Source organism: Acomys russatus, chromosome 14, assembly GCF_903995435.1.
Source record: "Acomys russatus chromosome 14, mAcoRus1.1, whole genome shotgun sequence".
Lineage (NCBI taxonomy): Eukaryota > Metazoa > Chordata > Mammalia > Rodentia > Muridae > Acomys > Acomys russatus.
In genome coordinates this window covers 25,259,990-25,278,004 of record NC_067150.1, presented here as the reverse complement: position 1 = coordinate 25,278,004, position 18,015 = coordinate 25,259,990, and the positions used below count along the sequence as shown (strand labels likewise).

General features: G+C 45.7%; 1 protein-coding gene across 1 annotated transcript; it reads left to right on the top strand.

The window, feature by feature from the left end:
- The first annotated feature begins 9,770 nt into the window (after positions 1 to 9,770).
- Positions 9,771 to 10,289, top strand: LOC127198261 (host cell factor C1 regulator 1-like). The gene has a single exon (XM_051156128.1). The coding sequence runs from the start codon at positions 9,771 to 9,773 to the stop codon at positions 10,119 to 10,121; it is 351 nt and encodes a 116-aa protein (XP_051012085.1). The 3' UTR covers positions 10,122 to 10,289.
- The last annotated feature ends 7,726 nt before the right edge of the window (positions 10,290 to 18,015 follow it).

The window sequence follows — 18,015 nt, the reverse complement described above, 5'->3', positions numbered from 1 at the left end:
ACTATTCCATTGTATGGATGACTATCCCTCTATTGTAAGGCATCTTAGTTGCTGAAGATAGATCAATAATGAATAAAGTTGTAATAAACATTCACTTGCAGGCTTTGTATAAACATAAGTTTTCAAGTCCTTTGAATAAATACCAAGGTATGTGATTACTGGAGATTATGGTAGGAGTATGTTTAGTTTTGCAAGAAACTACCTTCCAAAGTAGCCAAACCATTCTACATTCCTGCCAGCACTGAATGAGAGCCTTTGTTATTCTGTATTCTTGCCAGCACTTGATGTTGCTGGAACTGGATTTCAGCCATTCTCATAAACAGACAGAGGTGTCTCATTTGTTGTTTGAGTTATGTGTATTTGAAACCAATTCTTCAGAAAAGGGGAAAGTTTGATTTGCTTGTGGATTTTCATGGTGTAAACAGTGCAATCGTGAAGATGAAAAACAATATAGCCATTATGGGAAAGTGTAGAGGTCTTGGAGAAAATAAGAAAAAAAAAATAGACCTGCCATATGATCCAGTGTCTAGCTTGCCTTCTGTGGCTGTGATAAAACACTGACCAAAAGCATCGTGGGTAGGAAAGGGTTCATTGCAGCATACAGATCACAGTCTATAGTGAAGGAAGGCAGGGCAAGAGCTCAAGCAGGAACCTGGAGGCAGGAACTGAGGCAGAGGCCATGGAGGAAGGCTGCTTACAGGCGTGCTCCCCATGGCCTGCTCAGCCTGCTTTCTCAGAACCCCCAGGACCACCTACCCAAGGGTGGCACTGTCCCCAGTAAGCTGGGTCCTCTCACATCAATTATTAAACAAGAAAATGTCCTACAGATGTGCCCGCAAGACAGTCTATTGGAGGTGATTTCTCAACTGAAATTCCCTCTTCCCAGGGGATCTAGTTTGTGTTGTGTTGATAAAACCTGACCAGCATATCCAGCAGTCTTACTCTTGGATATACATAAAGGAAATAAAGTTACTTTCTCAAAGAAATATCTCCACTTCAATGTTCATTACAACTTTATTCACTATAGCCAAGATAGGGAAATCACCTAAGTGTCCACCAACAGGTAAGTAGATAAAGAAAATGTGATTCATGTTGGACATAATGAAAGACAAGTTGTAGGATAAAGGGACAAAGGGAGAACACCCTGACCCTCACCCTGACTTGACCCCAAGACCAGAGTCAAGGAACAAAATTCACTAATCCCTGAGCTTGCCACAGAATCCCACCAATCCCTGAGCTCACCCAAGGTCGGGAATTGAAATTCCACCAATCCTCAGCCTGAACGCTCCACTCACTAAGAAATCCTATCTAAACCCTGCTGCTTCTCACCTGAGCAGAGGCAACCACCCTCCTGGGGCTGTCCCTCTCTTGCCTCTCTTGCGTGAGGGTTGTTGTGCAGCGTGACTTTGTGGGATTCCCTGGCTCCCGCTTGCCAGGCTATCTCTTAGGGCAGAGCTGTAGCGCACCTCTCTAGCGGAAGCCTTTCTTTTCAGAGCTGCAACGCTTCACACTGGTCATACGGCATTGGCTATAGAGTAAAGCATCACTCGGCCTTTCAAAAGAAGAAAACGCTGCCATTTGAGACAACGCTATGCCAGACAAGCTAAGCCAGACACAGGAAGACAAATGCTGCCTGATCTCACCAAAAAAAAAAAAAAAAAAAAAAAAAAAAAAAAAAGTAGTGGGGAGCTGGGCGTGATGGTGCACGCTTTAATCCCAGCACTTGGGAGGCAGAGGCGGGCTCATCAATGTGAGATCAAGGCCGGCCTGGTCTATAAAATGAGTCCAGGACAGCCAAGGCTACACAGAGAAACCCTGTCCCCAAAAACAAAACAAAGTAGTGAGGAGCTGCATTATGGACAAGGGCAAATGGCATGGTATGGGCCAAAGGGCATTAGCTTTCCATTCTCAGTGAGCTAAAGCATCCTGGTGAGTGGTGGTGTCTTATACACTTCATGAGGAGAGCAGGCCAGCAGCATTCTCATAACACAGGGAAGGGGAAGTGTGCCGAGGGGTGCACTGGCTTAGCCAAGGCCATCATTTTACAAGGCATTTTATATGTGTTTATGAAAAAACTACGTGGCCTACCTTGAATGTGTACATTGCTATTTGCCAAGTGTAGCTCATTATAACTTGGAAAATTGAATTAAAAAAAAAAAAAATTCCACTCCAGCCAGTTTCAAGCAACTGCGGTGACATCACTGAATGCAAAGCTACTCCCATGGGGAAGTCACCTCCCCACTACTCAATACAAGATTAACACCCTTCACAGTCCCCCTAATGTCCAGTATGAAACGGGGCCCTACTTCCTGTGCATTCTTGCTGGAGGAACTGTTTAAGCAGTTCAGTATGTCAGTGCCCCCAGTGGATCCCCAGGACCCCAGAAACCTTCCCACGGGTCATATAAGCTGGCCAATGCCCTAAGAATAAAGCCGCTCCACTCGTGGCTTCCCTGTTCTTCTTCTTCTTGTTGGAATTGAAGAGCACTGTTCCCTTTCCTCCTTTGTAGAATTTAGTTGATGGCCATTTGGCAGTTTATTGATGACCGGTTCTCACTATGTAGTACACACTGGTCTCAAATTTGTGGTGCTCCTGCCTTGACTGCAGAGGGTTAGGAATACGGACACGTGTGACCACAGTTGGCTATCCCAAGTATAATTGAGATAGAGAAATACTGCTATAAGAGGCATGGGCCTGGGACCATCTTCATCTGCTCATAGTCTCTTCCTCTGGTCCCTAAATCTCTTGGCTCACCCCCACCTCAGCCATTCTAGGGTCTCCCTCTACACTCACAGCCAGTGGGGCTTCTCTGGCACATATCAGGGCATCTGATACAGGTGCTGAGCTTTCTGAATTAAGAAGACAATTGGACACGCATAGGATTATCTTTTAAAGTCTCCATGAGGTTCAATTATGTAGCTGACTGCCCTCTTCCTGGGGCATTTTTTTTCCCCTTAGTCACCAATAGTTGGAGTTGGTAATGATTGCCTGATGACTTACTGTTCAGCAACTCTTTGACCAACACTAAATTTAGCCTTTTTATGTGAGATTATGCTTTGAAGTGTGACCAAATGAAACTTGGAGCCACAAGAATAAAACAGGTGCAGCCCTCAAGTCAAAGCAGGGATGTGAAGGCAAGACTCCTGGGTCCTGTGCCCAGTTCTGCCCCTGTAATCCTTAATCTGCCTTCACAGAAGGGACACTTCAGCGTAATTAGTAACCAGGATTAGCAAGATGATCATGCCAGAGAAGTTATTTGTCTGAGAGAGAAGCAACTCTCCTCAGTCCTGAAGGCCCCGTCAGTGGCTGGCCCCTGTAAGCACCCTGCATGAGGCCCGATCTGACCTTGGGCAGATTGCACAAGCGCTGTGAGATTAATTTCCTCATCTGTTACCTGAGACCGCAAGCCTTTCATGATGGACAGGTGGCCTGGCTCTTTGGGAACAGGCGTGGGCTAGAAGCAGACAACAAGGAATTTAAAACCAATCTTGTCTCCATCGGTGCCATGTGACCTTGACTAAGCAAAGTACTTCACTTGAGCCCGTTTCTCTCCCCCTGCTAAATAAGGATGCTGAAGGAGGAGGAGAAGAAATAAGAGGAAGAGGAGAAGGGATAAAAGAGGTGGCTAAAAGCTGTACCCTGACCATTGAAGTTTCCTTGCGTTAAAAATTCTGCAGGGCTAGCAAGATTGTTGCCCAACCTAATGGCCACATAATGAAAGGAGTGAACTGATGTCAGTTGTCCTCTGACCTCCACCTGTACATCAAGGCATGCACAAGTGTGCACACACAGACAAAAATACATAGATAGATAGATAGATAGATAGATAGATAGATAGATACATAGATAGATACATAGATAGATACATAGATAGATAGATAGATTAGAAATAGAGAGAGATGATAAATAGAAATGGATAAATGATAGATATAGATAAATGATAGAGGATTGATAGATACAGATAGAAGATAAATAGATAATATATAGATTAGATAGATAGATAGATAGATAGATAGATGATAGATAGACAATAGATAAAGGATAGATAGATGATAGATAGACTAAAAATGCTCTTTTTAAAAAGAGAGAGACTGTTAAATCTGATGTGAGCCCAAGCCCATTGACCTTTGAGAATCCAGTCTTCCAACAATCTGTGGTAAGCATGCCTCTTCCAAGTAGCTCATCTACATATGATGCTCACGTTCTGACACTCCCTCATCCTCAACGACCATACCGAGAAATCACTTCTAAACAAATGAATTCCTAGACATTGAATATAAGGAAAGTGCTGGGGATGAAGTCACTTCATACAATCTTGAAGATGTTTGACTTCCTGTTAGTTGGCCTCTGTGACCCCCACAGTATAACTTTCATCTTTCTTGTTTGTTTTTGTTTGTGGTTCTGAGGATGGAACCTGTGGCCCAAGCATGGTAGACAAACACTATGCTCTGACCTCCATGGCAGAGCAAGCAATCCCTCTCCAAATCTGAGGACGCAGGGAGAAATGACACACCTCAATGAGCCAGGAACTAGGTGCTATGGGTAAGTCAAATGTCCTTCATGAACCCAGAGGGTTTTGGGCTGCTAGCCTCTCACTTCACTGTGCAGTGGCAGGTCATAGTAGAAGTGTTGGATAATCTTTTCTTCAAGAAAAATAAAAGCCCTAAGTTTGTGGGCATTTCCTTAGTTTCCACGATATAAATATGGTTCCTTTCAACCTCCAGTGTGAGGTCAGTGGCAAACCAGAGCAACTAGTACAGGACACCACCTGTGTCATTGAAAATCTGCCATGTCCTCGGACCAAGGAAGAAAGTCAGCAGTACCGGCGAGAGAAGTAGACATTTTGGATGAACTTTTGCCAGCTACATTCCTTTCATCTGTCCCCTGTACACAGAACTCTGAGTAGCATTTAAGAAATAAACTGTAAGCTGGGTTTGGTGGCGCACGCCTTCAATCCCAGCACTCGGGGAGGCAGAGACAGGTGGATCTCTATGAGTTCAAGGCCAGCCTGATCTACAAAGCAGGTCAGAGAAACCCTGTCTCGAAAAACCAAAAACAAAAAGAAAGTATAAAGAGGAGAAAAGTTTCTGTCTGAGAATCTTCTCTGCTTTTCAAAAGTTCTTTTGAAAGTGGAAAGTTGTCCTTCATTTTTTGTTTTGTTTTAAGAGAGTCTTAGATGAGGGCTGTAGCTCAGTGGTCAATAGAGTACTTACCTTGTATACAAGATATTAACACACTCGGTTTGTACTTCATCTTCAGAGAAGCATCTCTTCATTAACCCATTTATTGTGTGATTTACTGGTGTTTGGGGTTTTAAGTTATTTGTATTTTCTAGACATTAGTCCTCTGCCAAAGGTGTATAATTAGCACCTTTTTCTTACATTCTTTGGGTTTGGTTGCTTTCTTTTTGCTGTCCAAAGCATTTTGATTTCATGGATTCTATTTGTCAGTTGTTGGCATCACTTCTCGAGTGGCAGGGTCCTTTTCTAGAAAGTCCTCGTCTAGGCCTAGACTTTGGACTGTTGTTCCTGGTTTCTTTTCTCATGAGTTCATGATTTCAGGTCTTATGTTAAGCACTTTGATCCATTTGGAACTGACTCCCATGCACAGCAAGGAAATGCAAATTAAAACTGTTAATATGTTGAGATTCCATCTTAACTCAGTCAGAACCACTTAGGAAAAATAATAACAATAAATGCTGATAAAGATACAGAGGAAAGGAAACCTTTATATAACCACTTTAACAATCAGTATGGTGCCCCCAAACTAAACATACATCCATCTATCATATGACGCAGCTGTCTCACTCTTGGATATTTATTTACCAGAGGTGCTCTCAATCAATGCACCACAGAGTCACTTGCATGTCAATGATTAATGCATGCATCACTATTCACAATGCTAAGTTATGAAATCAGCCTACATGTGCATTATGGGGGGTGGATAAAGAAAATGGGAAGGGATTGAGGGGATGGATTCTGTAGGTAAAGTACTTGTCATGCAAGGGTGAGGATCAGACTTCCAATTCTCAGTGTTCATGTAGATGCTGGGTGGGCGTGGTAGCTCAACTGTCATACCAGCACTCAGAAGGGGCTCCCTGGAGCAAGCTGGAAAGCTAGACTAGTTGAAGTGCTGAGCTCTGGCTTCATATGAGAGACTCAGCTTCTGTAAATAAGAGGAAGAGTGATCAGTGCCTTGGGAATCCATATGCTCTTGCAACACACACACACAGAGGCACACAGGCACATATACACACACCACACACACTCACTCACTCACTCACATACATACATACATACACAGAGAGAGAGAGAGAGAGAGAGAGAGAGAGAGAGAGATGCATAGGCAAACACACACACACACTCAGATACACACATAGGCACACCAAACACACACACACACACACACACACACACACACACACACACACCACATATACACACATACCACCTACAGGCATGCGCAAAAAGAAAATGTGGTGTACATACACATTGGAATTTTATTCAGCCATAAAGAATAATGAAACTGTGTCATTTCCAGGAAAACAAATATCATCAGATATCATTATATTAAATTAATCAAGTCAGACTCAGGGGGACAACATTTTGCTGCTTTCCCTGATTCGTGGACTCTAGATTTTATATCAATTCATAAAATCATGTATGTGCTTCAAATGGCACAAAAGCAGAAGTAAAAAGTGTGTGGGGAGTGAAAGGGACTAACCAAATATGTGTGTGGGCAGGAAGAGGATGAGGAGGATGCTGTGGTCGGAGCACGGTACACACAGGGATGAAAACATCCTTATGTAATCCAGTACTATCTACAATGGACAAGTGCCAGGAAAAAAAACAGCTCTTTTCCAAAGAGATTGGAGCCATTTTCTTTCATTGCCTTGCCTGCCCCTTATGCCAACATCTGACCCAGTGTGACCGATAGACCTCCGCCTTCTCTCCCTCCATTGATGGCCTACTTGCCAGGTCACACTTCATATTGGCCACTCATCAATCTCTGGTGTCAATATAGGAATTTTTCTAGTAGAAAAATTCAATCATGTGTCTCTCCTGAAACCGTTCCTCCCACCCCTTTCTACTTCCGCACTCAGAGTCTATCTTTCCTACCAAAGGTTAAATTCCCTGAGAGTGTGGGTCTTGCCTGCCTTCTTTTTTTTTTTTTTTTTTTTTTTTTTTAAGACTTATTTATTATATATACAGTATGTATCAGATCACATTATAGATGGTTGTGAGCCACCATGTGGTTGCTGGGAATTGAACTCATGACCTCTGGAAGAGTAGTCAGTGCTCTTAACCGCTGAGCCATCTCTCCAGCCCCTGCCTTCTTCATTGTGGTATTCTACTGCCCTGGATGGTGCTTGGCACGCAAGAGCACTGCATAAATATTTGTTAGATGACTCTCAAAATGCTACTTAATGATGTATTCATCAAATATTTTTAAGCTCCTCGACATGCTAAGAACTGAATAGGGCTATGGAGATTTGGAAATCAATAGGTATTACTGATGCTGCCCAGTGTTGGTTTCTCCTTGTGAGCAAAGACATGAACCACAGAATAAATATTCCCACCGTTCTCCTGGAAGGGCAGCCAGGGACCAATGGAGGCAAGACGAAAACCATGGATTCCAGCTATAAATTATACAAACACATGGCATTAAAAAAATTATTTTAGCACATCAAATATTAAGTCATTTGTACGCTCTGCAATTACTTTATCTGTCATCAGCACACTCGAGCTGTTTGAAGCGGTGACAGACGGGAAGATGGCTGTGCCAATTTCTCCTGCAGGTGTGCATCTGGGCTACAGGGGAGGTTCCCTACGTGCAGCAAGGGAGGGAGAGGGAAGGGTGACGGAGGTTATGAAACTGGAGCTGATGTGAGAGGCTTGGCAGAAAAATAAAAATTACAAATTTGCATCCTGGAGAGCTTCGGGGCACTGCACTCCCTGGGAACTCAGAATGGGGATTAACTAGGCAGCTCCGGGGAGTGAACTTGCATGTTGCCTGCAATACAGGAGGAGGTCAAGGGCCGAAAGGGAGGCATGGCTAGTGGAAAGGTCCAGGGCATCTGGCTCTTCCTGCTTTGCTCTGAACCCTAATCAAATCTGAGGACAACAACACAGAGGAAATCAGGCCCCCCCCCAAAAAAACTATTTGAGGAGAAAGAGATGGAAGCTCACCCAGAGAAGAGCACCTCAGAAATCATCCTGGGGAGGTGCAGGATGCTGAGAGACTATAAAAGAACCTGGCACAAAATATTTGAACTAAGGAGAACAAGTTTTTAGAACACAAGGATTACAGAACTTAAGTCCCACTCTGACTGCGTGATACCTTCAAACCCAGCCCGAGGCAGAACATCTCTAGTTGAGACTGTTTTCTTCCTGGAATTTTGGCAGATCTGCCCAGATGAGATTTGTCCTCATCTCCTCCCCTCAGATTCCCAGAACGTGAGGCTCTGCTCCAGAGCCAACATCTTTGGCTGCTTTTGGTGGTGAGTGGCATGCTCTACCGCCCACTCTGGAGGGCTCAATCCATCTCTGCTGAGCTCACCAATTCCGCCCTTAGCGACTCCACCTGCCCCCGCCCTCTTCCACCTGCACTTCACCCAACCATGCTGATGTTGAGCCATGACCCTTTAACTCTCATGGGCTCTGGTATCACAGTTCATCCCTCCTTCCCTCCATAGTCTCTCTCAAACTCTGAAGAATTTGCGATTCGACAGGTAGAATGACTACTCCTCCTCTGCACTGCATCCCACTCCAACCCCATACACATCTAGTTGGAAAGTGAGCAGGTACAAAAGCAAGTCATTCCGTGGATTTATTTCATTGAAGCCCCAAACCACTGGGCACAAGATGACACTGGTTTTGTCCCATCTTCTCGGGCAGGACGTAAAAGAATGGCTTTCAAGGCACGGCATGAAGGAACAGTGGTCACTATGAGACATAAATTCCAGCCTGTGGAGCTGCGTAGTCTGGCTTGAAGGGGTTCTGAAAGTGACTTTTGTTTGATGATGGCAGAGGTTTTCCAGTTATGGAAGATTTCGGCAGGCTTTGCTCACAGAGGAATGGATGGAGGCCATATCTTTCCCACTGTCAGGGAACTTAAGATGAGGCAGGGGACTACCTTACAGAAAGGCAACTGCCAAATGGTGAAAGTACCAGGAAACAAGTGACTCTTAGCAAACTGAAGTCAGGGGTTTGGTCTAAAGACCTACATCAAAAGCCTAAGCAGACTGACAACTCCTAAGGCAGGGGGATGGCAGAGCTGGGGAGTCTGAATAAGCACATGCAAGGCCCATTGCTTTAAATTGGCTTAATATCAAATTTTGATTTGTTCTGAAATTTCAATAGCATTAGAGAAAAAGAAAAGTCTTGTGTCTGTTCTCAAAAGGGGGTGGCCTTCTGGAAATTGTGTAACCTTGCTCTTGGATAACATGCATCCTTATTGGAGCAAAGGCTACATTGAGGGGAACGCTTTATTCACTCCAGGAAGCAGTAGTCAACCTTTTCCCTTTGTGAGAAAAGCTCACTGAGAGGCCTGGGATTATGAAGATAAATAAGCCTAGTCCCTCACCCTGAGAAAGGCACAATCCAACAGTCGGGAGCTGGCATGAGAGGGAGTGATAAATCATTCTCATGTGGGACTGGTTCTGCCATGTGGAGGGCTATGGCAAGAAGATGGAGGAAGTGGGCCTGGCATGAGTCAGGGAGGCTCACAGAAGCTCAAAAAGACAGGACATTGAAAAAGGAAGCAAGCGAATGATCCTGCAACAGGCCCTGGAGCGCGGCCCCCCAAGTCGGGACCCACGGGCCACCACTGGGGTGACTCGCGGCCTGGACGCCAGGGAATCCTTGCACAAACAGTTCCTGTCTGAGGAGAACATGGCCACCCACTTCTCCCGACTCAGCCTACATAATGACCACCCCTACTGCAGTCCCCCCGTGACTTTTCCCCACGCCCTGCCACCACTCAGGAGCCCTTGCCCAGAGCTACTTCTCTGGCGCTATCCTGGTAGCCTGATCCCTGAGGCCCTCAGGCTGCTGAGGCTGGGGGATACCCCAAGTCCCTACTACCCAGCATCCTCATCTGGGGACATCATGGAGCTCTGAGTGCTGATGGCCAGTGGTCCCTCCTCTCCGCCTTGGTCCAGACAACAAAAACCAGCAACCCCAAGAGAAAGATGAAGTCCTTCTCCAAACCAGGTGCCTGGGCACCAGGACCTTCCCCTACCATGACACTGAGCTCAGTGGAACCCTCATCGGGAGGGGCAGTAACGGGGGTGGGGGAGAAGGGAGGTATCACCCCAGTGGTGAATAAAGATTTGTGAGCAGTTTTTTTAAAAAAGAAAGAAAAGAAAAGAAAAAGAAAAAGGAAGCAAGCAAAACGTGTAAAAGTATGGTGGCTGAGGCATCACCAGGTGTTCAGAATTTTCCCCCAATGACCATTTCTGACTTGCCCCGAGGGAGTGATAACAGCAGCTCCATCCACGGGTAACAGTGGCAACATGGACTTGGAGAACGTGGGTACCAAGCCACTGAATTCCAGGTTTGTTTCCAGGTGAATGAAGACCCATTAGATAGATTTAAGGACAGGGTGGCAAGAGCCCTGAGACCTGTGAGGATCACCTCATGTGTAGACTGGAGAGGGGCAGCTCTCCACAGTCGGCAGAGGACACACTAAGAAGCAACTGCCGGGGCTGGAGAGATGGCTCAGTATTTAAGAGCACTGTCTGCTCTTCCAAAAGACCAGGGTTCAATTCCCAGCACTCACATGGCAGCTCACAACTGTCTGTAATTTCAGTTAGAACGGATCTGACACCCCCACACCGATGTACATAAAATAATATTAAATAAATTATTTTCTAAAAAGAAGAAGAAGCAACTGCCCTGAGAGAAGTTTCTGTGCGGGGATCTCCTCCATGGTGGCTGACACACCTTCAGCGTCCATCACACAGACCTATGAGTCTAACCTTAAGCTTCATAAGCTTTCTATCCCCAGAGGGAAATAAAATTGGGTAAAAGTGCAGTAACCAGGGGAAGGGGAGCAATGCAAGGAGAGTCAGAGAAACACAGAAAGATAAAATCAACTTCAGGAAAGAACTCAGAGGCTGGTGGTGTTGTTGAGGGTTAAATTGTTTGCTTGTTTTCTTAGTGTATGCAAGGCCCTGGCTTCAATCATCAGCAAAATAAAGGAAGGAAAGAAGAAGAGAGAAGAAGGAGGGAAAGGAAAAAAGAAACCTCAAGAGGAAAGGAGAGAAGAAATATCCCTTTCATCCAATGAAAAGCATTGCCCTGTATCCTGGAAGAATACCCTAGAGTTCTCCAAGAAGCTGGGTTTTCCAGGCCTCTGGTAGAGGAGCCTCCAGCCTCTGTCACCTAGCTGGTAGCTATTCCCCCACAGGTCCCCAGTTCCACCATGTTTTTTTGTACAGTGGCTGATTCTGCTCAGCTCCCTGTGGTCATGAACAGAACTGACCTCTCTGACTCAGCGGTCCTGACAAGATCTCTGCCCCAGGAGGTCGGTCAGGCTCCCTGGCAAGCCCAGCTCCTCTGCCACACCTGATGCCAAGGGAGAATGATGCATGCTCCCGAACACACGGGGCTGAATGGGGAAACCAAGCCCTTGTCAGTCAAACGCCAACAGGGCAGTTCTGAACCTGCCGGCTGGGTTAGTCATCACCTTTGTAAAACAAAATACTCCAATAATTAATACAGGGCAAATTAATTAAAGGAAGTGGGAGCATCGCAAGGCCCATTATGAACTGGGTGATAATTATTAGCAAACACAGGAAGAGGTTGAGTAAGTGCCCCTGCCTCCCGCTTCATTGGCAGTGAACTAAGCCCTGAAATCCCACACGGCAAAGGTCAGAAACAAATAGAGCGTTGCAGGGCTGAGCCCACCCATCCACAGGACTTCACCCACATGATTGAGGCACCCAGGCTCAGTACCTGGCTCAGTTCTTTCTCTCATCATTCCATCCACTTGAGAATTTTCTATCATTTCAGTCCTCGGTGAGTTATAATTCCAATTCTCAACAGGTATGGCCATGGGTTTCTTATGCTTTTTTACGTAAAAATCAAAAACAAGGGATCTTAGCCTTATAATCCTCAAATGCTGCTTCAGCTTGTGCCTTCACACCTCATTAATGAGCACTCCCCAGTCCTAGGTGACATCCTACCCATGGGGACAAAGAGCCACATTTGTCTGGACCAAAATTAGTAAGTGAGTAGAAACAGCGTATCTAGCTCTGTGTTCTGCCCCCTCCCCGTTTGCACAATGTGTCTTCTACATCATTTTAGAAGATCCACCCAAAAAGATAGGCTCTCAGATTGGGGAAAAGGTGAACAAAAGTATCCATCGGTGCAGATGAACTCACGTGGCCTCCAGAGAACCTGCAGAAGTCAGCTGGAAAGCTAATAAAACTGAGCACTGCAAGGTTGTAGAACTGACCTTCAAAACTTAAGCACAAGGTAATAAACATAAGAAGACTGAGGGGAGAGTTTCATCTACACTAACGTAGAAACAAGAAACTACCTAGGAATAAACTTGTCGAAAGTTATGCAGTGTTTGCACTCTAAACTCCAAAAAAAAAAAAGTATCCAAAATAGTATTAAAAGAAACAAGAGACAAATAGAAGATGGCCTCGGACTGGACAATTTGATGTTGTTAAAACAGCAGTAGTAAAAAAATAATAATAATAAATAAATAAATAGATAAATATTTTTAAAATTAAAATTAAAAAAAATAAAACAGCAGTAGTGCCCACATAGACCTGAAGACTCAGGTCTGACATCTTTCTATTTCCCCCTACTTTCCTCCTTTACTTTCTTTCTTCCACACGCAGCCATCGCCTTGTGGCCCTGCTGCTTCTTGACCCTAGCTCACAGCAGAACAGATCTCTGCAGTAGAATGCTGGCCCCACTCGGGCTCCCTTGCCGCACCTTGAGTCAGAAGGAACAGTGTTTCCACCCAAACGGATCAGGGTGAACTGTGAGTCCACAGCATCCCCCGGGGAAACCAAAAGTCGCGTCATCACATTTATTGTTTCCCTGCTATGCTGGACTGTAACAAAAACTCCACAGGTGAAGAGGTCTTCGTTTAAGTTTCAGAGCTAGCCCCCTGAACTGGAGTCATGCCTAACACACAGTGGACAAGGAATAGACATTTTATCGGGTAAGGTGACAGGAGATGACAGCCGTCAATTTCAGAATGAGTCTTTTAAACATTGAAGAATTCTAGGGTTGAGCTCCCCAACAGCATTGGCCCTTCTGTTCCTGTCTGTGTCACTGGTGCGCCTGCTGCTGCGACAACTATGGAGAAGCAGGAGGGGGGATGAGAAAGTGGCTCCTGCAGCAGGTGACTATGCAGGCTGGATGTAACCTGAGCCTCTGAGAGTCCCTGGTGTGCTTGTGAACTTGCCAACACCTGTGAGGAGATAAGAATAGACCGACTTGAGTTTATGGCTGTCCCAACTTCTGAGCAGTCCTAGGGTTACAGACCAGGCACTCGCACCTCCCCCTGAGGGTCCCAGACCACGTCTCCAGCACGATCAGGCTGACCTCAGAACCCAGGCCAGCTAACCTTGTATTCCAGGTACGCAGCAAGCAGCACGCCCTGATCCTAGTGGAACATCTCTATTGAAAGCCTTGTCACTAGTTCCTGTCCTTACTCTTCTGAAGGGTTGTCACTCACTTCTGGGACCGTACCACGCTACAGAAGGTGGTAACTCCAGTCCTCAGCGTTCTGTCCTTCCAATGGAAAAGCTCTGAGAAAATGTGCTCTGCCGCTGCCTCGGGTGAAAGCAACTGGCCAACAGAAACTCAGCAGGTCCCAGAAGAAAGTGCTTATTCGATGGAGTCAAGAGACTCTTCCAACCATTCCTGGTAGTAGATAGCATCTCATTAATCCAGGTCTCTGGTTAGAGGCCAGCTGGAGTTTTATCTCTTTCTTCAATGATTGCTTAAAGTGCCAAGGTATTTTAGCCGTAGGGCAAACAGAGCCCCCAAGGTGGAGTGGTAGGTCTCTGTAGTTACCTGTCCACACAGGTACTGAAGTCGGATTAATTGAGGAAGGAGGTCGCAGTGGAAGGAACATTTCTTCACATTATCTGTGTTGCTTGAAGGCACACAGCATTATCAGTTCTGATCATTTGTCGATAAAGCTTTGGGTTTGAAAAATCTAGTCCGGCCACCTCTTAAACACCGCAGTCCTCTTCCGTTCCCTCTAGAGCGTCGCCGTCCACACGTCTCTCCCTTGTATGTTTAAAACCAATCCTAACTGCAGTCTTGGCTTAGCCTTACTCCTTCCTAGACACGTGCCTCCCTAAGCCATCCAAAGGTTCTTGTCCTCGGCATGGAGTTCAGACCCGCGCTGTGGTCTGTCCCCTTCCGACCCCTCCAGCCTATTTCCACCCACTCCTCCATAGCTCATGCAGGAAGGCAGCCATCTGTCTCCCTCACAGGTCTTCCTCCTTCCTCCGTCCCATTCACTGCTTTCAACTTCCCTTTTCACTTCTCCTTGCAGGCTGCTGCCTTTGGCTGTCCTCTGACCCCTAGGCCAGATTACATCTCCCTGCTATCGTTCTCTGTCTGAACTCAACTCAGTTTAACTCCCATGACACCTTTGCGCTGGCCAGCTGCCCACGGACCCGACTGCCCATCTGCACCCGTCTCATCTTCTTGACCAATGCCTGGCATGGTCCTGGATTATTCAGTGTTCACTGAGTGGGAAAATTGGGATTGTTTTCAAAAATGGCTACAAATTTCTCCCTGTGTTTGTGCTCAACTTTTGCATTCAGCACTGCGTTCCTTACACAGCTGGGACCCTCTGATTCAGTCTCTAACCCTTTTCTCCCCTGAAGTAGCCGCTGCTGTCTCTTTTCTTACTCACTGATGAATCAGCCTCAGGTTCTTTCCCCATAGTAAATTGTCTTTCACTTAGAACTCAGGCTCCCCAGAGACCTTGGGAATGAACAATTACCCACTTAACTTTTTAAAGCCATCAGGAGTCCTGGCATGCCCCCTAGAGGCGATGAGAGGAAAATGCTTTCTAAAAACCGTCTGCTCTACCCGCAATCATAAGCGTTCCAAGAAATAAGTCAACAAATCTTGACAGGTCGTGAATGCCCACATTCACAGATGAAATCCCCAAAGTCACCTCAAGATGTAACGTGACTTGAAAACAGTTGTACAGAGGTCTGGGGCACGACCCAATATCCTTGCACTGCTGCCAATCATAAATGACCTTCATTTAGAAGTCACGTGGCCGGTCTGGGGTGGGGGGTGCTTCCCTCGCCCCGCCCCCCTCCCGCCCCGTCTCTCCACAGACTGCCAATGTCCCCAATACAGTCCCCTTTAGCCCTGCTTTCTGGTATGACAGCCCAGAGAGAGCATGTATGTAAGGCCTACAAACTTCTGGATGACGCTGAAGAGAAGCAACACGGTAAAAGCACTGCCCTTGCCTAAGCCTGCGCTGGCCCTGACTCCTTCCAAATCCACCCCACAGTAGATTCAAAGAGAGTCAGGCAGCACAAGCTCCTGAGATGGACCCCAGCAGGGGTGAACCCTTCCTTTCAAGCAGGCGTGGAGAAGTGTGACTGTCATGACATAAGTTTGTTTTACAGCAAAGGAAATGGAGCTCTATGGCAACCAATGAAGTCTGGGCTGATTTTCATGGGGACATTCAGAAACTCTAGTCCCGAATCTCTTTCCTAGAAACAGGCACAATGGAAGAGTCCTGCAAATTTTTGTTTTTATCAGACATCAGTCGCAGACAGAACACCTAGAACATTCTACCTGAATTTAGTAATCACATGGAAAAATCAGAAGCCCTTACAACAGACATGTGTGAGGCACCTACGCAACAAAATGAGTGACAGTCTCAGTGCTGTGACTCAGGTGCATCTCTTCTGTTTCTGCTGAGTCTAAAGTAAGATGGACCTATTTTGGCATCGGGACTCTAGGAAATTTTAGTGTTTGACAGGTGAAGAAAGAGCCCTGAATTTTCTAGAGATCATCATGGAGCAAAATTCTGAATACAGACCAGATATGGCCATTCAGGGTCAAGGGGTCACCTTGACCTTGAGATGCTGCATGAACCTAGTTGGGTTTTTCTAAAACAATACAACGGTTCTGCCAAGACATTCAATGAGTTTTGCACTCAAGAACCTTCAAGAATCGACAGGCATATTTTTAAACTGATCTGCAGGTTGCAGGGAGTGTTCCAGAACTGTACAAGTGTTTTCAAAACAATAACAAAATGGAATTTATCTCTTTCTTACTGTGTTTGCATGGAACACTGATGGGGATTTGCCTTAATACAAATAGAGGAATTACCAGTAACCATTGATTCTTTCTAGCCACGTGCTCCCAGCTAAAGAGAAAACTCCCACTCTCACTGAAGACTGTTCTGGATGAAAGGGTAGAAAGTATTAATCTCCCAAATCATAATCCTTTCCATATCTCATAGTGGTTCGTGCTTGCAACCCCAGAACCCAGGAGGCTGTGGCAGGAAGAGAAAGAGATGTCAAGCTCAAGGCCACCCTGAGCTGCACAGGGAGCCCGCTTAAGATAAATAAATGAATGAAATGTCACAAACCCCACCAATCACTCTGCCACACACAGTGCAGTGGTTGTCTTATGGGTAGACAGAGTGTTATGATAAGTTGGAAGCTAAATCAGCAATTATATCATTTGAACATGGATATTTAGAGATGCTTTGTGGCTTCTCTTTAAATCAATAGGGATTGCCATTTAGATGGAAACAATTAGCAATGCTAGTTGCCAATGACAAAACTGAAGCTTCCAAGCAAAAAATGCATTTTGGAAAAACTAATCTCTGCCCCTGTAAATGTGACAACTTTCAACCTTTTAATAAGCCCTCTCTCCAGTGTTATCAGTGGCATTATTTAAAAATGAGACTACTTGTTATATTTGAAAATGACTTGTGAACATTTGAAAAATATGCTTAACTGTTTTTCAAATGACTATCATAACCAAATTACACTATAATACAAGCAAACTGCCAAGAATTTAATATAGGGACTGGAGAGAGAACTACATCTGTAAAGTGCTTATCTTGAAAACACGAGGAGGACTTGAGTTCAATTCTCAGAACCTACCTAAAAATATTGCGCACAGTGGTTTATGCTTGCAATACCAGCACCAAAGAAGGAGGATCTCTCATGCTTACTCGCCTACTTGGTGAGCTCCAGGCCAGTGAGAGACCCTGTCTCCAAATGAAGTGGACAGCATTCCTGAGGATGGACCCAAGGTTATCCTATGACCCTCACACAAACAGGGAGGGGGAGGAGAGAGAGAAACCAACAGAAAGAAAGGAGGGAAGAAAGAGATGAGAGACAGGAAGGAGAGAGGGGGAGGGAGGGGGTAGACAGCCAGGCAGACAGACAGACAGAGAGGAGAGGAGGGAGGGAATTTAATGTATGAACTTTGATTAACATCATTTTTGTTCCATTTTTGCTAATGCCTTACTGAGTAATTTTTTTTCTTTCAAAATCCCAACCCCCACTCCCACCCCCACCTATAGCTTTCATAGAAACACCTGATTCTGATTACAGCATTTACTTCTCGCTGCAATAGCTGCTGAAATGGAATATCCTCTTCCATACAAAGTGGCATCAAGAGCTTTCCAGGTGACATAGAGTGACACACCGGAAATCTTCCACCAAAATGTTCCACTTTTACTCTCTGTTGGCAGCCCTTTCACCAGAGGAACATGCAGAACTGTGGAGCGCCGGTCCCGTGCTTGCCCTCCGACTTTCTAAGTCCACGAGGGAAGGACAGCACACAGATCGCTCCAAGTGGTCCGTGTAAGTTACAGTCCTTGGTGGGTTATGTGCTGAGAGAATGTGTGACCTCGTCTGGAACTGAGCACCTTCCTGTTTGTGGTCAGTGACAGCGACGGGAGTCCCGCCTGACCAGCAAAGACAGCCAAGTAGCCCCCCTCCATGCCTTCTGGGAATGCCTGGCCCACCACTGCTCTGAG

Coding starts and splice junctions, on each gene's coding strand:
- LOC127198261 (XM_051156128.1), top strand. CDS start 9,771: ATGATCCTGCAACAGGCCCTGGAGCGCGGCCCCCCAAGTCGGGACCCA.